This window comes from Nasonia vitripennis, chromosome 2 (genome assembly GCF_009193385.2).
Source record: "Nasonia vitripennis strain AsymCx chromosome 2, Nvit_psr_1.1, whole genome shotgun sequence".
Taxonomy (NCBI): domain Eukaryota; kingdom Metazoa; phylum Arthropoda; class Insecta; order Hymenoptera; family Pteromalidae; genus Nasonia; species Nasonia vitripennis.
Window position 1 is genome coordinate 14490940 of NC_045758.1, and position 22021 is coordinate 14512960.

The following is a 22021-nucleotide window of genomic DNA, read 5'->3' on the forward strand; positions in this document are numbered from 1 at the left end:
ACCAAAGCAGAATGAAAGTCTATAGATTGCATCAGCTTGACTGCTTGTACTCAGAATTCGTATTTACAAATTTAGCAATGATTCTCACCTTGATGCATTTATGAAGCTTTTTGGATTAATTTCAAATTTCAACTTCTTTTGTCTCAATGATTTATTGATGCTTAATTTACTTCACACTCAAGTGAATGATGGAGCTTCACTTACTAATACATTTTAGTATAAAAAGTGTAGTTGCTAGATTTCTACAAACTATAATCTAAATTATATACAATTTTATCGTACCTATATTGTACTTTAGCTGATACAATTTTCAAAAAAAAATCTTCTGTATACATTCTTCGGAAAGTGCAGTATAAAATTTTAAAATAGTATTCATGTTTGTATGTCATATTTGCTCGATGTATACTTGAAACAAATATTCATATATTAATATACTTAAACAGAAATTAGCTTTCAATATACAACCGGCTGCACTTTCAGTTATAAAAACACAATTATTCAGATGCACATTAAACAAAGATAAACAAACTCACAGTATTCTTGAAAATCTCACTAAACGTAGATATGCTTGAACACAATCAAACATTCCACGTTTCATAGTTATTTTATACAACATACACACTATGGTGATCATGATTCGTTCATTGCCTCAGCAAGGATCAAGTGGATAAAAAAGCATACAAATAGCTTTGTATACTTTAATCAGTCTTCAGTCTTTTAGGTGCAGGCTCACTATTTTGTGAATTCGAATCTTCTGAAAATCCTAAATGGGCTGAAAAATCTGTTAGTCCTTGAGAATCGCTTACAGTAGAGAAACCTATAGCAAAATAGTAAATTAAATTATTATTATAATAATGTAAATGTATAATATTTTATTTCTCAAGTAAACTTACACGTGTTGGAGTCTTCTGTGAGTCCAAAATTAGAATTAGAAGAGTCTATGCCACCCTTCCTTGCTAAACCATTTTCTTTTTCTACTGCAGAAGATTTTACTTTCTTTTTCTGCAATCATAATGAATGCCACAATGAAAATTTCGAATTGTAACTTTTTGAATAAAAGTCAAGTACTATAATTTATGAAAGACTGCATGTTATAAACGGTATTACTTACTTGATCTAATGTCGATATGGGCACCCACTTGTAAATTTTCATTGTAGTTTCGCCAATTGTGACCCATTTCTTTTCCCTTAAAAACGCGAAATGAATGTTTCATTGAAATGTGATTCCTAATTAACAATAGAATTGCCAATATCTTGGAAAATCAAAGAAATACACAAAAACTTTACCAATGGCGAACTTTGTCAACAACTTGCATAACCCGTTTGATGTCATCTTTCGCTCTACTCCGTGTTTCTGCTCGCACAGACCGAGACATCATTATATTATTGGTCACCCAAGTCGTTAGAAATCACGTTTTCGTCGATTCGCGAATTGTTCTTTAACAATTAAGTTAGAAACGCTGAACAGGTGGCAGGTTATGTTACACTAGTTTACGTTGTTGACTGCCTGCGGGCTTGCTGGAGCTGGAACGCCTGGCTGGAACCCACCGAAGGCACATAATTTTCATAGAGAAACATGGCGGTCTGCGGTCAAACATCACGACGGCGTCGAAACGCCGGAGTGGCAGCGCTGCAGTCGCGGCACGCTGCAAAGCAAGATCACGCTTAAAATAATTTATGATGAATGAAAGTAAAGTATTTTATAGTTTTTTTTCTTCGCATGTATATATTTAAAATAGCATTGTCATTTGTTACTACAATAGTTTTAGCAGAACTTTAGAGTTATAATTTTTTTATTTTATAATATTTCAGCTTGCACAGAATTTTATATCTATCAAAGAAATGTTTGTATTGGCTGACGCGCTTACGCGAGCGAAAGTGCTGCCACATTTGCCGAACAGCGTCGCTGCTATGAAAGTGTGCCCACTCATCGCCTATCTGACTATATCTATTTACCATTGTTTTCATTAATAGTTTCAAGATCCAACCTCATTTTACAGTATACCGATGATAAAAATTATTTAGTTATTCGATTGATTTCGACATGCCTGAAGAAGAATCGATAAAAAAATCTCACCCAGACCAATTCCTAGTACGTTTATTGTTACTGTTTATTTCATCATTTATGTTGTTCTCTGATATATACCATATTTTTTTCTCTAATACCTTGAGTATCTTTTTTTTTATGAATTACATGTACATACTTAATATTGTAGATAAGACCCTGTCATTTATATAAAGAGGAATTTCATGAGTGTGAGAGGCCCAAAGGGAGATTCCATCAATACTTTATATACGGGGATTACCTTGATTGTAACCAATGGCAAACGGACATTAAAAACTGCAACCTTTGGAAAGAATCTGGCGATGAACAAGCATACGTATAATCACTTATAATGATTCGAATATTAATATATTTAAATATATACTACAGTTACTCAAAGGATCTGCTTGCATTATATTATAGGAAGAATTAATTGCGAGTGAAAGAAAACGCAGATTAGAAAGATTGAAACCACATTATCAAAATGACGTATGGAAGAAAAGAGACAAACCTCCAGAAAATTGGAATGCACCACTGCCAGAATGGTTTGAGGAACAAAACAAAAATTCTTATTTAGCTGTAAAAGCTAGAGACATCAGAAATGGAACTGTGGATGATTTTGACATGAAAATGTATAATGCGTGTTCTATACTGTAAATTTAGCAATAGATTATTATTGTTTTGTAAATAATAAAAGCGGTTATTTATACATATATTTTTCTAATTATTATAAATTTAAATATAGTCTAAAACTAAAGTCATTTTTTTACTTTCTTATAGAGTCTTGCAATAGATTAACAATCAATTGTGTAAAAATCTATATACATTGAAGTTTAAAACTTTTGTACTACCATTTTTCGCAATTTAAAATAATTATTCTAAAAAAATTCTTTAACATTTTTTTATCTTATCATCATATTTCAGGTAAAATAGTTTAAATTATAATGTAGTCCAAGAAAAAGGTACATACATTAGTTCCGAGGACAACAAACAAAACGAAGTAATTTAAATCCATATCTTTTTAATAAAATTGTACAGTTAGAGTAGAGTTCTAATCAATGATTGATTTTTACTATGTAATGGAAAAATTTGAAAGCATAATTGAAATCATATTTTTATCTTCCTTCGATTAATGCAGCTTCCATTCTTATTTTATATTATTTCAAGCTAGTCAAACGGATGTTGCCATCAGTATCTAAAAATAAACTTTTGTGTTTACGTTTTCCAGCGCGTGCAGCAATGGAGCGGCATAGCCTTTAAAGTTTTAAATGTTACGCGCAACGCAGGAGGAAGCGAAAGTGCGGTCGGTGTCGGAGAGAATCCGCGGGGTGATGACGAAAGAGGTAAGAATATATTTTGGGACGTATACCTGTATATATACATGCGTTATTTGGAGGCTTGCGGGATAGCGGCGCGCGCATGCGCTCGTTGGCCTAGTGGTGGACACTTGCCCAATCACACCTGCGCGTCGCGTGAGTCGTCCCCCAAATCAACCGCAGCCCGCATAGGCGTATGGACGCGGCAGAAGGCGGCATCGTCAGAAAGCAAAGACTGTCGGGAAACGCGCTTGTGTTAGTGCTTAGCAACGCTGTTATACGATTTTACGATAGCGTGTTGCCGTCTTTCGGTACTGGCTGCAAACTTCGCCAACGGAAAGACAGGAATATAATTACAAGAAAAGTCGAGAGAAGACAGCTGCGCGCACCGCGGAGGACCTTGGGATGTTACTGCATATTACTCAGACTCGCTAACTTTTGGTGTTTATATAGCAGATCGTAAAAGAACGCTGCTTCTTATATTAGTCACCTGGCCGGGATAGAGAGAAGCAAAAGGCCGACATCGAATCAAACGACGACGCAGTAGTGCTGTGCCACGATAATTTTCACAATGACGGAGCAACATTTGCAACACACTAGCTCAATGACTAATGGCAAGACGAAGACGTATTTGGGCGTCGACGATAACGTTGACACGGCCAAGTCAAGGTTTGGCGTCGTCGATACCACCAAAAGGCTTTGGCGGAGACTGCAGTTCGACGAGTGGACCTTCACGCTCTTGCTCTTCCTCTTCTCCTCGTCGATCGTACTCGGCAAACTGTTCCTTAATCACGGTGAGAGTTTCATCCAGCAGCGATAAAAGCAGCAAGATTATCTGCATCTATCTCTTTGGCTCATTAGACACGCACGCCGATACGAATGAAAACATAATAATAACAGATATACTTACATTGATTAATTACAAAACAAAACAAACTCTATAGATAACACTTTATTGTCATGCGTATAAATGTGCTATCTTTTACTCTTGGAATGCTCATGTAACGGGTTCATTGTGTATCTATCCTATTTTCTTTAAGTACCTGATGCAATCGTACACATTTGTCGATATAGTCTCTTTTCTTCACTTTTACGGTGAAACACGAATCATCTATTAAGTAGTATTGTCCATGTTGGTATTAGAAAATGTATTTGGTGTTATTGCTAACAATGTTTATGTAATACTGATAGTCTCAGTGACCAAGGAAAAAATATATTAAATTATTCTATCATAACATACTCTCTTTTTTATTTATTTATGTTTACTTACTTTTCATTGTATTTTATTTTTTTGGTAGTTCTGCCTGCAGTAGTTGGTAACACATCTCTGAAGCTACTAGTTGTTAAACTAATTCAATAAATTATAGGCATACAATACGATTATACTCTTACAGATTACTTCAGTTTTTTGGATATCAGCACTAATCGATTCTCAGTTCCTGTATTTAATAAGAGTCATCCTTACTACAAGGATATAGCAGATAAGGCACTGATCGAACCACTAAATCGGTACAGTTGGCTGATCAAAGCAGTGCTTAGTGGGTTGGCCACAACAGGTATTACTTGGTTCATCATTTATGAAGACAGTAATGTACCTGGAGTTAACCCTCCATCCCCGTTTAGTCCTTCGAAAAAAAGGTACTTTTTTTTTAAAGAATACAGATTTTAATATTAAAATGAAATTTTTAACAAATGTTTCCTTTTTTACAGGATTGCTGAATCTCCTCCACTGCAGATCAATTATTTAGTAGGAGTCTTGAATGGTTTCTTGGTATTCCTTTATATGTGCCTTTAAAAATGCGTTCTTTGAAAGTTACGATGAAGCATTAGGCATGCTTCTAAAAGCACTATGAGTGCCTGTAGGAAAACAAGTACAATTCTTTTATTTTATTTAATTATTTATTTATGATCAAAAAAAAGCTTACAAATTATTTTTTTATCTAAATTAAGTTATTGTTTATAGTTATACTTGTATGCTGTTTGCATGCAGCCTAAAACTTATTTGTGTATCAGTATTTAAATATTTGTATGTTTCAATAAGTTAATGAGTGTTGCTAACCATGAAGACTGCTTATTATACATATACTTGCTTACAAGAAATTTGCAACTGAAAATGAGGGTCTGAAGATCAAACAGCATAAGTTTATCATCTTATGCTGAATTCATAATAATATATCAAAATTTTGACTAAGGTTTGTTAATATCGTCGAAACGCTTACGCTAGACTAGCACAGCTCGAAGTTAGCCGCGAAGATTAGCAAAACTCGAAGTACCCAAATCGCGGCTTAATTCCTGATTTGTGCCAGTCTTCGCGGCATAATTGAACTGTGCTATACTCTTAACAACAAAGTTTGAGTTAGTTTGAACAAAATTTGAAATGTGATTGAGTCTTTATACGAAGCGACGATAGTATGAGTGAATGAGAATTGTATGATTGGTTGAATATTTGAAATAAATAAGAGTCGACAGTTATATGGCCTTGAACAAAAAATTAGTAATACGCAGCATTATATATACATGAAATAACGTTTATTACATTTCAGAAATATATAAAAGTATATATTTTATAAAAATCATATTGCATTAAATAAATTTACTGATGCTTACATTAAAAGGTTGTGTCATTTTTTTAACGGCATTTTGTGCTGATCCCCATTTCGTGTTTAAAATAGAACTCCCACGTTTGTATAGAACGAACGCGTGGGCAGTAGTCGTAACTTATGTATGATATGCTAATTCAGTTATCTAATAGATGTTTACCGGCACTGCAATTTATCAGTATTCTTTTATTTTCGCATTTTCTCGAGAATAATTTGGCAAAGACCAACATTACAAAAAAAAATTATTATTATTATTATTACTTTTTAATTGAATCAGTGAAAATCTTTTATTCTATCACATTCATTTTTGGCTACTCAAAATAGTTTGAAGGTATTTTACGGTAATCAAAGTAGTTTAATACATAATAAAGGTATCTGTTTTCAATAAAAAAAACTGCTGGATAGCTTGTTCAGGATCATATACAATAATTATTGTTTAAAATATTTTATATTCTTAGAATACGTAGTTATATAAGAATAAATGTTGTAAAAAATGATTATATGCAATGATTATAGTATATAGTATTATAGTAATAATTGACACAGCAATCCTTATAAAGGACAATGGTCTCATTAGCAAATGTAACAAAGTGGCATCATTATAATCTACATCACTTTGCCCTGTATTTGCAAAACTATTCTACTTTATAGCAAAAGAATTATTTATGAATTAGACTATATTTTTTCTATAAGAAATTAAAATTTATAGCAAACTGAATGATTATAGAACAATGAATAACAATTCATCTAAAATTTAAATAAGTATATTGATGCAAAATTATAAAAAAAAAACTAATATATTTAGCGTTTTTAAAGACTAAAATTCAAATTCGAATGAATTTATTCTTTATGCAAATCCAATAAAAAATTCTAGTCAATCACATCAGAACGACAAAAACTTTAATAAATGTCGAACACATTTTAAATTTCAGCAATATATATTATTTGGCAGCTGACGTAGTAATGATTTTTTGCATTGTTATAGTGTATGAATGAAGGTTTCAAAACTTGAATAGTAATATAAATCTACTAAAAACTAAAAAAAATAAAGTAAATAAGTGAAATAATGAGTACGTCTAAAACATTGTTAAAACGTGCACTAATATATGATTCTAATTGTTTTTACAAGCATTCTATAAAAATATTGCAAAATTGAAATAAAAAATATATTATAAACGTAATAGTCATTAATTTTTTCTTGTTTTCTTATGTACAGTGTATATTTGTAAAGGATAGTTTAAAATTCATCATCATTAAATGATTAAACATCTCCTGGATGCACAGTATTGATGGTGAATATGCATTTTTCTATAAGAAGCCACCTATAAAAATTCATTATAACTTAAAAAACATTGGCTAATCTGAAGTATAGTAATGAATTTATTGCTAGCCAATCTCTTAATGTTTTTAAGGGAAAACCAAGTATGCGTTTCCACTGTTATTGCTCAACAGAGAGTGAAGAATTTGGCAACAAATCGCGAGTTTCTCTCGTATAAACAAGCATCCAATCCGTCAACGCAATTTTATAGCTAGTCTAAAATTGTCTTTTAAAAAATAGACGACGAAGCTGCATACAACGTTGCTGGTTAAAAAATTACGGAATTGAGCTCATGTATATGATTAGAAAAGTGTCAATCTAGATGTATAACGGGCACTTGGTGATGATCGCAATACCTATATATTATTATGCATTGGTTTTGTTGCGTCGTTCCTCTTTTATGTGGCTACATAAGTTTCGAATGTAGTGTGCCGCTTCTATGCGCGTTATGCGATTTCTTTTAATCGTGCTTGTCCTCTTGGACACATAAGAATATCTTGGCGCATAACATGTTGAACTTGTCTGTAGAAAAAAAATTCATTGATTCAACGCGTAGAAGTACGCGTTCAAATTGTAATAAAATGCGTCATGACGCTTCTTCGATACACTTACCAGAAGCGGATATCAGCCATTTGGGCTTTTTGGGCCAGTATATGAAGACCCAATAAACTGGAATACCACAGAGTACAAATGCTATTCCCACTCCTACTTCCCAGGGTGTGACATAGCACGGCAAAGTCACTAGGAAGGCACAGATAATGAAGAAAATAATGGGCAGTGCTAACGGTACCTAGAAATCATAATACGGAATTTTCACTGCCAGTGAAAGGGAATGATTAGAGATCTTCGCCGGCTCGTATACATATACTCACTTTTATAGGCCTATGGAGATCCGGTCTTTTGTATCGCAACCACAGAAGGCCCGTGATTGACATCGTAGTGAAGAGTGCCTCAACGAAACTGACGTAATTTATCAAAGTGTAGACGTCTTTGATGAACAACAATACGAGCGTGATGATGCACTGAAAGCGGATGGATCGCCGAGTAAATTATAATAAATAGCCTTATTAAGGAATTTGCCAGTGAGTAGAGTATAATAGAGTATATGGCCCAGCAGTCGAGGATCGCGTATGTACGCGCGAAATAGACTTACTAGAAAAATGAGGGAAGGCATTGGCGTCAAGTTTTGGACGTTGATGAGCGATAGGGCAGTGGGCAGATGTCCGTTGCGCGCTCCCACGAAGAAAAGCCGCGAGCTGGCGAAAATGGCACCGTTGAGAGCGCCGAAAGTCGAGCAGGCCACGAAAAACGGGATTATCCAGGACATCGGTCCGAGCAACTTGTCTCCAAAAGTCTAGCAAGTAAGGATAACACGCTGTGATGCGGTACGCGCACAAGCTTCGTATACGATAAATCCACGCAGCTATGGGGGGGGCGTAATACTCACGACTGCGACAGCATTGGACGCAAGTATCTCATCTCGGGTCAATACGACGAAATAGGCGACGTTGGCGAGCACGTAAACCACAGTGATGAGCGGCATTGAGATACAGATCGCTCGCGGAAGATTTCTGCAAAAAGGAAGCGGCGCGTAAGTGCGTATCGAACGCGCGCCTGATTGCGCTCAGAGCATCGCACGAGGGAGGAAAAGGTACCTGTAAGGCTCCTGAAGCTCTTCGGTAACGAAATTCAAGTAATTCCAGCCGGAATACGAAAATAGACCGGAATAGACGGCGAGCGCGACGTAGCCGGGCTCGCTGTTGCTTCCGGCCATCGGGTGCTGTAAGTTTTCCGTATTACCGAGGCACAGCCAGTACAAGCCCGCGAGCACAATTATGACCAGAGCAAATATTTTCGTCCCCGTGAAAGCATCCTGTACCCTCGTGGCCCATTTAACGTTGTAGCAGTTGATGGCCGTCAAGAAGCCTGCGGAGAAGAAAAAGCTTCCAATCAACATATCATTTCATTCGGCGGAGTACATAGACGGGCAGAGAGAGAGAGAGAGAGAGAGAGAAAGCGCCAGTCACCAAAATAAGTAAAGTTTTGTAAATTAGGTGACGTACACGTGACGACCGCGGCCAGAAGGCGAATGGCTTCGTAGGGCGGCTCGCAACCGGTCCACAGCGGCTGCAGTATGTACTGGGCAAAGGTGATGGCGGTTATCGCGTTCCCGGTCGGCACCAAGATGAACAGAGCCACCCACAGGTAGAGGAATGCCGGAAGCGGTCCAAACGCGTCGCTGATGTACGCGTAATCGCCTCCGGATTTCGGTATCATCGTGCCTGAAAGAAAATCATTAATCGGAGCAACAGATTCACTCTATGCATTCGAAGCTAACTTTCCAACTAATGTACAACGTCCAATCGATGAATTTATTACTTCAAAGATAACCGGATTTCGCATTGATCCGCGTATTTCTAAAAAAAGTCTCCCGCCTGTGCAATAGTCGTTGTAAAAAAGCGAAAGAGAAGAAAATACTCACCAAGCTCCGCGTAGCAGAGCGCCCCGACGAGCGAGAGAAATCCCGAGAAGATCCAAACGATGAGCGCCTGGCCGACGCTGCCACTGCTCTTGAGCACACCTTTGGGCGAGACGAATATCCCGGCGCCGACGATGATGCCGACGATTATGGCCACACCGTCGATCAGGCCGATCTGCTTCTTCAGCTGGACGCCCGAGTCCGAGCTGCTGTCGGACTGGGCGGGCTTGTTGTTAGCGGCCTCCACCGGGATCGGCGCATCCTCGCCATGCAGAATGGCTTTCGCTCGCTCGCGATTGCACGGCACCACTTTCTTCGGCATCTTTGATCATATAGTCGCAAGCTTGCACTGACGGCTAGACGATGCAGCTTCCCGATGCGCCGCAATCGCCTCGCTGCGCGCTGGCTCTGCTACTGCAATCGTGCGACGAGATATAACAGCTTTATTACGGCTCTCTCTCTCTCTCTCTCTCTCTCTCTCTCGCACTGCTGCGCGAGCTTTGCACTTATTATTCATGGGTTTTAAACTCGTTTCGTCTTCGGCTTAGTATCTTGCTGGGATTTATAAACGAGTCTGAGGACTGCTTTTCATTAGGCGTAAAATTGTAAGTTGTCTTTTTATTCAAAACGCGCTTCCTTCACTAATATGCCCAAGTACGTATGTACGCCGCAACGAAAATATTTCTCGCGACACGCGCGCGCTCGATCGTCTTACCTGACAATGTCTATACGCACACACACACATCAGCTGCGATTAGGTACAACACGTGCAGAGCTTGTATAGTGCAATGCGACGCACGAGGTGTTCGCACGACGCGCAGAGGCGCAGACGATAATATATAAGAGCAGCACAGGTTCCGCGACGCGACCTCTGAGCTGGGCTGTTAATATTCTCTCTATCTCTCGCGTCGGCCGTCGATCTATTCGTAATACCTGTATCCGCTGCTGCTGCCGCAATACAGCCTCTCCTAAGAATGTCGCATTAACGCATGTGTGACACGTTTGACTTATGCGCGTGACAGCGCGTAGCGCGTTTTTCAGCTTCGGCGGCAAAAACGCCACCGCGGATTAACGGAAAACGCGGCGAGCTTCAATGCCGATTATTCTTACGTACATTTATATACAGGTATATATACTTATAAGACAGAGAGCTTCAGTAGAATCGCTCATTTGGCAGAGTTGGCCGCGCTTCGACTCGTGTATGTTTGCGCACATGTTCAAACAGTCGGGATTATGTCAATTAGCGTATATAATTTTTAGTCAAATATACGACATCCACCCGTCAACGGGCATTTTTGTCGCGTGCCTTATCATACAGCAGCTCCTATTCCGAGACATCAGCGGCAAACACACACGTCATCGCGGCAAACACACTGGAACTGCCGAGATAGCGCTTAATTAACTCCGAGAGCTATCGAGAACCGGTATACGCGGACCAGCTAGCGTGCGGTATAGCTCCTTCTCTCTATCGAGTTCACGTACCTATATGCGAGCATGCGGGCTCTCCTCGTGCTTTTATTTAGAGAAAAAAGCGGGGAAGCGAGTCACGAGACACGTGCGGAATCGGGGACTGATTGACCGGAGCGATGCTCGAGATCCACTTCTTTTTTCACCCTTCCCTTTCGCGCTCCATTGCGCTCCCCGTATTTTATACTTCGAGGACTCTATGTAATGTGCCGAGAAGCGAAATAACTCTGTCGTCTCGTAGATTTATCGATTTCGGGGATATATGGAGCAGCCCTTTATCCGCGTGTGTGAAAAGCCGGGATTGTCGTATATTTATTGGGGCCTGATTTTTTTTTCTCCAAATTTGTCAAATTGTTTAGAAATACAATTTTTAATGACGCTTCGACTCGTTGAAATTTTGGATGGAAATGAAAAAAAAACATTGCTTCGGTTATATACACAGCATAATTCGTTACGGTTATGTTTTATTTCTAGCGTCCTCCGTAAGACCTCGTTTCATCTAGACCGAGAGCATAAATTTTCATTACACGCCGCACTCCGCGTTGTTCGTGCAATTTTTTCTTATACCTGAAGGGTCGATCCATCCCCGGTGTGACTCGCGGCTACCAGACGTCTACGTGTGCGCGGTCGAGCCTTTGTATCTTATCCGTCTCTTGGAGTGAAGTGACATTTCAAGTTTGTTATGCGCCTCTTTTTAAAAGAGTTAATTAAAAGAAAAGTACGCATTAAAATTAATTAGCTATTTTGCTTGATAGACACAAAGGAAACAAGGGGAAACGCGAACAAACAAACTGCTAATTAACGATAAGTACAAGGTGCCTTTTTAAAATTGAAATTCCGACTCTTAATTAACAAGGTATATATGCCGGATCGATAATCTTAAAATAAATAAAAGTCGCGTTTCACTTGGCGCGTGGATTAATTATCGCTTTATCGAAGACGATAAATCGACGCTTTTTGTCAGTTGCGCCTCAAAAATGTCAAATTATCATTCGTTTTGCAAAATAATTCTGTTTTAAGCGCGTTTGTTCTCGGTACACTCGTCCCTGTACAAGTAGAAACAGTCAAACGCGATCGCCACTATGCATAGGATGACATACGGTTGTTACGTCGTTCCGAGAGCGCGAGGCTTATGCGTGGGAAATAAAGAAGAAAAAGAAGAAAGAGACCGAGAGATGCTTCAATTCTTTTTCAAAGAGCACTAGTTAGTTCGAATGAAAGAACAGCACTGCGCGCGCGCGCGTGTGTGTAAGGAGGGTAGCGAGAGACCCGAGGCGGCATCTCATACTCGCACACAAAGAAATCACAACGACGCAGCAAGGCCGGTGTTTGTTGCAGTGAAAAAAGATAGAAGAATATGGACTGTGCGTGTGCGCGCGTAATGCAGCAGCCCTTATCTCTCTCGACTGCCGAGTGAGCCATGGCAAATAGTGTAAATACGGAAAAACTGCGCTATGATCGGCGTTTCTCGGTAAACAAACTAACGCGGAGAGCAAGTATAACTGACATCCTCGCGTCGTGTCAGAGAGCAAATACAGGTATCTTAATGCGCCGTATATATAAGCCGTATATACATAAAATACGCAGCGCGAGCTTTTGCTTTTATTTAGGAAGTCGTTAAGCAGGACGGCTCATTGGCGCCACTTCGCTGGCAAACGGCCTGGTATTTTGAAATATATAAATGCGCTGATTAGCTGACGACTTTGTATGCGTTATTTCTTAAGATGCATTTTTCCGACAATAGTCGTTGATTAAGTAAAGACAAAAATTAAATTTTTCCGCCAAACGAGGAAAACGACACTACATACTAAATTAGAAAAAACGAGTTAAACGCCTCGTCCGTCTTCACCAACGCTCGCCCGTATTGCATCATGAAAATGGGCCCGGCGTGGGCCTGCGCGCCGGTACGAGAGAGAGAGAGAGAGAGCACAACGCGCGCGCGCGCTAAAAACGTGGCGCGGTTTTTTCCTCGCGGCAGAAAAGCGTGACGCGCTGCGAGTGATAAAGGCGCAGGAGGTCTATATAAGCACCTACAAGCACATATGCCAGATACGCGAGAACGGAAAAGAGCCGAACAAGTACAAGAGGAAAAACTTACCCGTAAGAAAGTCCAGCCGACGAGCCGAGACGCAGGAGCACGTGCGACCAAGCCGCCAAAACGTGGGGTCGTCCTCGCGTTGCGCAATCGCTGCAGACTGCCGTAATAACGCCCGGTCTGTCGCTGCTGATGCAGGGGGTAAAAAATAGATATTTCGGAGCGATGCACTCGATGTATCGAGCTGCAGCTGCGGGCAGACGTCGAGTGCGGCGTGGCCGACGTCGAGAATTAACGCGTATAGCCTAATAATATTCAACGAGCGAACATATTACACATGCTCAGCGAGAGATGGACGGCCCAGCGCGCAGGTAGACTGTGCGCGTGTCTCAACGCGACGAAGCTTCCGCGACTAATGCCTCGACTAGCGGCAGCGTCGTGGCTGCCACTGCTGCCTCTTGATGCCTTCTGAGGAAATTCGCCGCCTGCTTGTACGAGGCGCACATGTCGCCCCGCTCGCTGCATATATATATACACACACACACAGACACACACAGAGCTACGCTCGCGGTGTTCCTCGTTCCTCCCGGAACCGTTTCGGCGCTCGCGCGCGCACACAGACGGGAATAAGGATATAGAGACTGTATGCGTGTGCGCACACACGCGCGCTGCGAACACTGACACCGCTCTGTGCCGGCTGCCCTCTCCTCTGCGCGAAACGCGGGACTTTATTGCCTTATCGGGCCGCGAGCGCGAGCACGTGTACCGGCTGCTCTAGCTGGCGAATAGCTGCAGGGACATCCTGCGCGCTCGAGCTGACTGTACAGTGCGGCACGCACTATATCTGTATAGCTCCATAGTCGCCCCGCAACGGTGCGCGAGTTTAGCTCTCGCGACTGGATTTATACGCGATTATAGACTCGGGTGTATATTATACACACGCGCTTTTAACGGGCAATTTCAGACCATCAGCTGATGTGTTGCAGCTCGAATCCCTGCGCGCGGTTTGAGCTTCAATTGTTCAATTTTCCCGCGCTCGCGCACGACCGCTTGTTATATTGGTAAATTGTTGTACTCGTGCTTTTACGACTCTGGCTATATAGCACGCGCTTGGGATATTGTATCAGATCGTTGCGCCACAGCTGGACGAGGCGACACCAATTTCCTATATACTCCAATTTAATCGCACCGACGAATCATCAGATGAAAACGTGTCCAGCTTTCCGCAGCATATAATGTCTCTCTGCAGTGAAAATATTCTTTTTTTTTTGCGATCAAAATAACAGAACTTAGTTTGCTAAAAATAATTCATACAAATTGATAAGGAACACGCGAAGAATATAAATTTTATCGATTGCATACATATCCCGCGGTACTGCGACGCTCATAGGCTTCATCGCGACGCTGTTACAACTCATAATGCGAATTGACCTTATTCTCCCGTGTCTCGCTGCAGTTCACAGGCAAAAAAAAAGAAAAAAAAAATTGCACACCAGTTAAATCTGCAGCCGATCCAGTGCGACAACAGGAAGCTTCTCCCGCGTACAACGAGGTAAGTGAATTGATGATAAAATGAAACGAAACGAATAACGATTGAAAAGCAACTGCCTTATAGAAAATCAAAAATCAGTTAAACGCACTCGCGTGGGCGGCTGCGCATCGTCGCCGTCAACTCTGCTCTTCTCTCGTGGGCACTGCACTACTTGACGGATTCGGATGTGCGACTGAACGCGCCCGCGCGTACGTGGAGTGCAAGCGCAAGCGCCGCGATCAATTATAAAGCCCCCCCGCGGTATATGTCAATCTCGGACCCTCGCACCCTCGCTCAGCTCTGATGCGATGCCTGGAACGTTACGGACTTTTGCTTTCGTTCCGAGAGGGGGTTCCGCGAACCAACTGCATCGACTCTACTATATAGCGTCACTGCAGGTTTATTATTATGAGTTGGCGCGGTCTTCGCCGTCCGTGTTATGTATTACGCGTTGCCGCTGTCGTTTATGGCCGCCTCTATTCGACACCTATACACACACACACACACACACACACACACATTCGCGTTCATCATCATGCGATAGAATGTGTATCAAGACTCTTTCCGGTTTCTTCCTGCGCTACCTTATTGCGCGAAATGCTCTGGATTACCCAAATTATGTATGTAATTACATCGTTTGTTCGTCTCGTAATTAACCCAAAGTAAATCTTATAAGAGCTGCATTTTTCACGTCAATTACACGATTTCGATTATTTCGTTGTTATATTGCTTATTAGCCTTTTGAAGCTATTTTTAGTTATTTGCAAATTGCAGCGGATCGTCAATCTTTTATAGCTTGAACTTATAGAAAACAGCCTTTTTTAAAATTACTAAATGCGTTTCAAATAAATCAAGCTTTTTGTTTTTGAATCTTTTTAATGTTTTATTAATGAGTAATAAAAAATCGCGACTGTCGGATCGAGTTGTTGAGTCACGAAAATTTCCAATATAAATAAAAGTAGACGGAAAGGTTTGTTCCTTCATGTTTGCAGTGCGAACTGCGAACACACCTCTTCAAATGGCTGGTCTGCTCTGCTCTGCTGACTGCTGATGTCTGCTCGCGGATGTGTTTTGGTTAGTGATGACCATAACCTTAAATATAGCCTAATGCCGTCGACTGTTTGTTTTTCGAGGGATAGCGTTCTATAAACACTGGAGATTTACAGAACTTTGTATTAATATTTATTTAATGTAAATTAAAAGACTATGTCGAAATATTCATCAGACTCCGAATCAGAAAAGAGCAGCAGTCGATATCGACGCAAACATAGTAAAAGATCAAGGTATGTTATGGATATTAACTTAATACTTCAATAGTACAATCAATTAATCTTTATTGCAACATTATTATTTCAAAAATGAATATTATTGCCTATGTATTTAGGTTTTCATCTTAAGGTAACTTTAGATATGATTTAAGAATATTTGTAAAGAAAATCTAACATTGTTAGCATTAGTTGCACAATACTTATACAAGATTAAATTTTATTAATTATTACATTATAAAATCATGATTCTAAAACATATGTGTTTAGTTCTCTTGATTCTAGCGACAGTTCTTCGTCATATCAAAAACGATCAAAGTATTCTAAAGGCAGAAGAAGACATAGATCTCGATCTAGGAGCAGAGATAAAGACAAGTCATCAAAAAGCTATAAGCATTCCAGAGGTAGTTCAAGAGATAGAAGGAAGCATCAGTCACAAAAATCAAGATCCAATTCTGCAGAGCGTAATCGATCAAGAAAAAAATCCGCTTCCAGAGAAAAATCTACGAGCAGATCTAGTAGTTCCCTAAATATTGAGAAACTTGGTAATGCTTCAAGAGGTAATTATATCAATATGCTGTTTTGTTTTATTATCAAAAGGGGATTTATTTGTATAAATTTGCATTATACTTCTTTTCAGATAACTTCCTTATGAATGACACAAAAATAAAATCCTCCATTTTAGAAGATATAAACAATGACGAATTCGTACCAAAACAATTTGTCTCAACAGCAAAAAATAAAGAATCAAAAATGAAAAATATAGTGATTGATATGCTTGACAACACTATACTTGTTCCACAAATTGCAAATGCATCTGAAATTTCTAATAGTATTTTTCACACATCGGTAAGTTATAAATTATTTGATTTGTAAATTGTCCATTCGTTCATCTAATGAAAGAATTATAAATTTTCAGATAATGGCTGATAAAGAGGCAAAATTTGATAAATGGGTGAAAAAATTATACGCGTTGAGACAAAAAGCAGTAAGTGAATTGAATTATAGTTGATTATAAGTGGATTAAGCACATATAACGTATTTGAATAAAAACAATTTTTTTCTAACTTGTATTTATTTCTTATATAAGAATTTACAATTTTTATTTTACCATTCAAAATTCATTACACATTATTTAATGCAATAAATGTTATTTTCAAAGACTCTAATCGGCAAATATACCATTAACCTATATAACTAATTAAAGTAGACTTAAAAGATATCTTACTCTGCATTAAAAATATCATCAAGTATCTAACTGACACATACTAAAACAAAATCATATCTATCTCCTTGAAATTAGAAGAAGTTATAAAGTTTTTTTATATCATTTAATGTACACAGTTACAAATTTACGTTGTTACCAGAATTGATGCCTACTTTTATAAATATCAATTGTAGACTTATCAGTATTCTTTGTATAAGAAACATTTTTAATACAAGTGTCAATAAGATACTGATTTAAAAAAAAAAATAATACGAATGACATACTTTTTAAATACGTATAAACACCGCACTTTGGCGCAAGTAAACATAATATTAGGTAATTGCATTATACAATCCCTTACCTTGGTATTAAATCGCATACGAATACGCAGGTTTTGTTTTCAATAGTTATAATTCGAAACGCACAGACATGCCATCATTCATCACAAGATCGATTCAGTCACGTCAGATTTAAACATTTTTGTCGTCTAAATAAAATTTCTATAAAGACGCAGTTATAATTCTGCGCAATTGTGTCAAATGACTTTTCCCTACAGCCAGAAATGGAAGAATTATAACAAGTGACATGCAACTATCGCTAGATATTACATTAATACGTATGTATTCATGTATACACGTACGCGATAGAATTAACATTTATTTTTTCTTAGTAATAACACTATCTAAATTAATGATATCAAATTCTATAATGTTCTTTCCAGCAAATTGACCATAAATACCACTAGATGTGCTGCGTTTGTAAACTGAAATTAAAAAATATTAACAGTGAGTATAAAAATATTAGTAGAAAGAGAAAATTTCGCTTGGAAAAAAATTATCAATTATTTACCATTATCATTAACTGGTTGCAATAAATATGTCGGCATGCTTTGGCATTCCCGTGCAATGTAAGTTCCGATAACAGAAAGGTCATCAATTGGTGGAACAAGGACTTTCATAGTTTCTCTAACGATTTCTGTATCTACCTCGTAGTAACCTGTAGTGATAAAAAATATGTTAAAGTATGGTTGAGATTAAAACTTAGGATTAGCTGACGAATAAACATGGCACATTCAATTTTAACAAAACAGTAATTTAAAGTAAATCAATATTTTAAAGATTAGCACACTTCAAAATTTCCATGCCATTGTGGGCTAATTTCTGAATTGTGCTAGTCTACACGATAAATTTTGACTTGTGCTAGTTTTTGCTAAAAAATTTGAACTGCGCTAGTTTTGGCATGGAGCAACAGTCTGTACAATTAATTTACTTGATACTTTACCGTTGTACATTTTCTTCAAAAGGTCATACATGTTGCGAGGTGGTAAAACTCTTTGACGATTTAGTGGCATAACAAAGCAGCTATGGCCATCGATGTCGATAATTCCAGTCTTGTTCTGATAAATAAAAATTTATAATTAAAAAATTTGTTTTGTATCCAAATGGTATGTGAATAATTAATGACTTACAATGTTAAAGTCATGAATGAATCGACCTTGTCGTCCACCACGGAAATCAGGTACATCAATTTTCTGTATTTGGTTATCAACATCAATTTCAAACTGTTCACTGAAGAAATTTTTTGGTCGAATGGCCTTTTCAAATTCCATGGCCAGCTGCTCATCCATCGAATACTGAGCTTTGTTAGAAGCATCGTAAGGAATGCTGTACCAAGCAGTACGGAATCTATGCATCTGATCTCTTGCGTAGAGTTTGTAAATGCAAAGACCACCAATAATACCAATGCTCATGACAATAATTGCTGTCATAAATAGACACAATGTTGTCATGGCACTTGGTCGAAGAGCATTGCTGCTCAAAATTAAATATCGTTTCCTAACGACATAATCATTTTTTGGGTGTTGACTTTCTGGATCGACTTGAGCTTCATCCTTAAAAAATGTATGTATAAATTGCCTCATTAAAAAAATCATCTTCTTTATAAATTTTAAAATGGCATTTAAACGACGTTTTGTGAACAAGTTCTCAACAACTTTCTCTCTCTCTCTCTGTCTCTATCTAAAAGAAAGCAGATATCCTTTGACTGTGGAAAATGCGATAAATTATCGAAAAAGGAAGTTGGTAAAATGATTGGATTAAATCGTCATTTCATACGAATACTAGCACAATTTAATTATGCCGCGAAGACTAGCACAACTCGCGGGAATTAAGCCGCGATTTGGGTGAAGTCTTATAATAATAAGTTGTTCTACTCCTGGTGTAGTCTTCGTACGAAGGGACGAAATATTTATAGCCCATTATTTCTATACTGGAACTAAGTATTTAAAACGATTTGAAATATTGTTGGCAGGTATGAATAACCAATTACCTGCACCGGATGTAAACACAGTGTTTTTTACGCGGTACGTCAGGTATTACACGTAAGCGAAAACAACATGGATAATATCGATTGTCATTAAAGGAAAAAATGGAAAGCGGAATTGGGTTGGTTCGGCTTATCAGCCATAACGAAGCGTCAGTCAACAAAATAGACCGCGGAAAGTTAGAAAGAGAGACGATGCGGGAATGGAGGGCACGATGGCAATGCATCAGAGAAAGAGGGGGAGAGAGAGAGAGAGAGAGAGAGAGAGAGCTAGAGAGAGAACGCGGAGAAGCTGGTAATCTATTACGCGCAGGTTTATACTCACAGTCGGGACTTCCAGACCAACAACCAATGGCTGCTCCAATTTGTCGGCCGCCTTGACTTTTTTCTCGCCTATCGCTTTGGTGATGACCGTCATCTTGCCGGTTGATCAGCACAGCGAACCTGGGGATGAAATGGTTGACGTTTAGCGAGTAGGCTAATGCGAGGCCTCGATTTACACGACGGCGGCGCGCGCGCGGATCCCGTGTGTCGTCGCAGCAGGCAGACGAAGCGAACTGACACAGAGAGAGAGAGAGAGAGAGAGAGAGAGAGAGAGAGAGAGAGAGAGAGAGACACGCGCCGCGAGATGCTATAGGAAAGCTCGGAAAAGCGTATAAATATGTCGAGCGTGAGCTCCGCCGCTATGTTATACGTACAGAGGCCACGGTCGAGGATCAGCGTAGCTGCAGAGCGTGGAGAGCGTACTGTTGTTCTTTCGCAGATTGCACGCACAAGTCTAGAGCGACTAAACAGACTCAAACACGCACATCCGATACACTCGCGCGCAGCGAGAAGGAAGGAGGAAGTACGATTGGAGCGCGAGCGAGGGAGTGACAGACAGCGCGGGGCGTATTTTGCGGCTGTTGTTTGGATGCGAAAGAGCGTCTGCTCGGCGCTGGCGGCTCTACTGCAGCGTTCAACTGCAGCAGCAACAGCAGCAAATGTCGACGACGAGTTTTTAGCGGCGCAGGGTCGAAAGGTAGCGAGCCTACTTACGCACTTGGTCTGCAGCTATACCGCGTGTGTGTTGGCGGTGTCGCGGAATTGATCGCCCCGAGAATGACAAGCGCTGCAGCTCCTGCAGTATTTTGCCCGCCCCACTCGCGCGCGCTCGGTGAAAAATTCTCGGATTTCCAGATCGTGTGCAGCTGAGAGGCGGCGCGACGCAGAGGGAACTGCGCCAAAGCAACGACGACGAGCTGCTGCGCCTAGCCGCGTTATAGACGATAGAGAGCCGTTACAATGCACAGTGTCTGCGGCCTATATGTAATATGCGTTTAGGTAGAAGCTTGCCGCGCGCGAAAACATGCGTTTTCCTCTATTCCCTGCACTATACAGCTAGTACGTAATGTGCCTACCTTGCAGCTTGCTGCAGCAGCTACTGCGCGCCTATAGTGTGTAGGTAGTGTTCTTCTGCCTATCGAGTCCTATGACCTATGCTAAACGACGACGGCACCACCACTGCTGCACATTTCTTCTTGAATAATAGCCGAGATTCAGCGCCGCTACGTGGTTGCTTTCCCAACTCCTGGATATGTATTTTGCCTATATTTGTGCGGACGTGCTTTTCGAATTCGCGACTCGTGTAATGGTGCAGCAGCCCTCCGCGCGGTTTCCATACTATAATGCTCGCTATCAGCGAATACCTACTGACGTCGCAGACACGATTAAAATTTCTTGCGCAATATTGTAAATTTAAAATTCCCCTCAGGCTCGTCACGGCGGGATCAGCTGTTTAAATAATAGCTCGCTATAGATCAGTAACGGGTATATGAAAAATCACTGGAATTTAGTAAATGCGGGATGGTAATAGCAATTTCTGTATGAGTACTTCTACATAAATCAAATGCGACAAAAATACTAATGTTATACTCCTCAAACAATTTCAATTTCGGCTTTGAAAACATTTCGAATACTTTTCGGAGCAACTCGTCAACTATTGCTTGACGCTCTACGAAATAAAAAAAATATACAGTTGGATGGTGTTTGCTCAACGGCGCAAACAAACTGAAGCTCCGAATTAGATCCATCAGCGTTTTCTAAATGCGCGGGCGGACGACGGAGACTAAAATATACAGATTGACATCATAACGGTCATTCGTCGTCAAGATAGCGGTCGAGTTACGGTTCAGCGGACAGTCCCGAACGCGCGGGGGTGCGAAACTATGATATGCTTTATGGCTAGAAATAAAAAATACGAGCTGGAATATTCGTGAGGCCAATATGCACCGGGTGGTCTATTGAAAAATTCGAACGTAAAAAAATAGTTTAAATTTTATACACGGCAGCTCGCGCGCGATACCTATATTTAGCTGTTCGTTTCCTCCCCCGATACAGCCACAACACAACATTAGTGATTCAGAGTAGGTATCAGCAGTAGCGCCGCGCGGCATAC

The 22021-nt window shown here is 39.7% G+C and overlaps 6 protein-coding genes across 12 annotated transcripts; 3 read left to right on the plus strand and 3 right to left on the minus strand.

The window, feature by feature from the left end:
- Positions 1 to 133: 133 nt before the first annotated feature.
- Positions 134 to 4151, minus strand: LOC100119536 (B-cell CLL/lymphoma 7 protein family member A). 2 transcript variants are annotated; one of them, XM_032597645.1, is made up of 5 exons: positions 3851 to 4151; positions 1288 to 1646; positions 1112 to 1187; positions 894 to 1002; positions 134 to 817 (listed from the first exon to the last, which is right to left on the minus strand). In XM_032597645.1, the coding sequence occupies exons 2-5, from the start codon at positions 1377 to 1379 to the stop codon at positions 699 to 701; spliced, it is 396 nt and encodes a 131-aa protein (XP_032453536.1). In that variant the 5' UTR covers positions 1380 to 1646; positions 3851 to 4151; the 3' UTR covers positions 134 to 698. The 2 variants fall into 2 exon arrangements, with proteins under 2 accessions (XP_032453536.1, XP_008202134.1); XM_008203912.4 differs by lacking the exon at positions 3851 to 4151 and adding an exon at positions 3414 to 3773.
- LOC100119574 (UPF0545 protein C22orf39 homolog) lies at positions 1885 to 2757 on the plus strand. Its single transcript, XM_001603270.6, has 3 exons — positions 1885 to 2092; positions 2217 to 2381; positions 2468 to 2757. Exons 1-3 carry the CDS (start codon positions 2045 to 2047, stop codon positions 2699 to 2701), a joined length of 447 nt encoding a protein of 148 aa, XP_001603320.1. The 5' UTR covers positions 1885 to 2044; the 3' UTR covers positions 2702 to 2757.
- On the plus strand, positions 3503 to 6738 carry LOC100680185. Its single transcript, XM_003425360.4, has 3 exons — positions 3503 to 4154; positions 4755 to 4998; positions 5071 to 6738. Exons 1-3 carry the CDS (start codon positions 3932 to 3934, stop codon positions 5153 to 5155), a joined length of 552 nt encoding a protein of 183 aa, XP_003425408.2. The 5' UTR covers positions 3503 to 3931; the 3' UTR covers positions 5156 to 6738.
- Positions 5869 to 13709, minus strand: LOC100119653 (Y+L amino acid transporter 2). Of its 2 annotated transcripts, XR_001729366.3 has the most exons (10): positions 13323 to 13514; positions 9761 to 10171; positions 9342 to 9560; positions 8934 to 9204; positions 8726 to 8849; positions 8432 to 8632; positions 8151 to 8300; positions 7891 to 8068; positions 7635 to 7800; positions 5875 to 7282 (listed from the first exon to the last, which is right to left on the minus strand). XR_001729366.3 is itself a non-coding variant. In XM_001603337.6 (9 exons), the coding sequence occupies exons 2-9, from the start codon at positions 10077 to 10079 to the stop codon at positions 7739 to 7741; spliced, it is 1524 nt and encodes a 507-aa protein (XP_001603387.1). In that variant the 5' UTR covers positions 10080 to 10171; positions 13323 to 13709; the 3' UTR covers positions 5869 to 7738. The 2 variants fall into 2 exon arrangements, 1 of the variants encoding a protein (XP_001603387.1); XM_001603337.6 differs by having other exon boundaries at positions 5869 to 7800; positions 13323 to 13709.
- A 966-nt stretch (positions 13710 to 14675) lies between these two features.
- On the plus strand, positions 14676 to 17122 carry LOC103315407 (DNA topoisomerase 1). Of its 3 annotated transcripts, none has more exons than XM_032597644.1 (5): positions 14676 to 14811; positions 15783 to 16073; positions 16326 to 16615; positions 16696 to 16904; positions 16975 to 17122. In XM_032597644.1, exons 2-5 carry the CDS (start codon positions 15997 to 15999, stop codon positions 17065 to 17067), a joined length of 669 nt encoding a protein of 222 aa, XP_032453535.1. In that variant the 5' UTR covers positions 14676 to 14811; positions 15783 to 15996; the 3' UTR covers positions 17068 to 17122. The 3 variants fall into 3 exon arrangements, with proteins under 3 accessions (XP_032453535.1, XP_031778596.1, XP_031778595.1); XM_031922736.2 differs by lacking the exon at positions 14676 to 14811 and adding an exon at positions 15208 to 15410; XM_031922735.1 differs by lacking the exon at positions 14676 to 14811 and having other exon boundaries at positions 15290 to 16073.
- LOC100680296 (integral membrane protein 2C) lies at positions 17112 to 21272 on the minus strand. Of its 3 annotated transcripts, none has more exons than XM_031922734.2 (6): positions 20985 to 21272; positions 19910 to 20028; positions 18731 to 19153; positions 18544 to 18658; positions 18112 to 18258; positions 17112 to 18025 (listed from the first exon to the last, which is right to left on the minus strand). In XM_031922734.2, the coding sequence occupies exons 2-6, from the start codon at positions 20000 to 20002 to the stop codon at positions 17919 to 17921; spliced, it is 885 nt and encodes a 294-aa protein (XP_031778594.1). In that variant the 5' UTR covers positions 20003 to 20028; positions 20985 to 21272; the 3' UTR covers positions 17112 to 17918. The 3 variants fall into 3 exon arrangements, with proteins under 3 accessions (XP_031778594.1, XP_031778593.1, XP_031778592.1); XM_031922733.2 differs by having other exon boundaries at positions 20623 to 21101; XM_031922732.2 differs by having other exon boundaries at positions 20283 to 21101.
- Between the last annotated feature and the right edge of the window lie 749 nt (positions 21273 to 22021).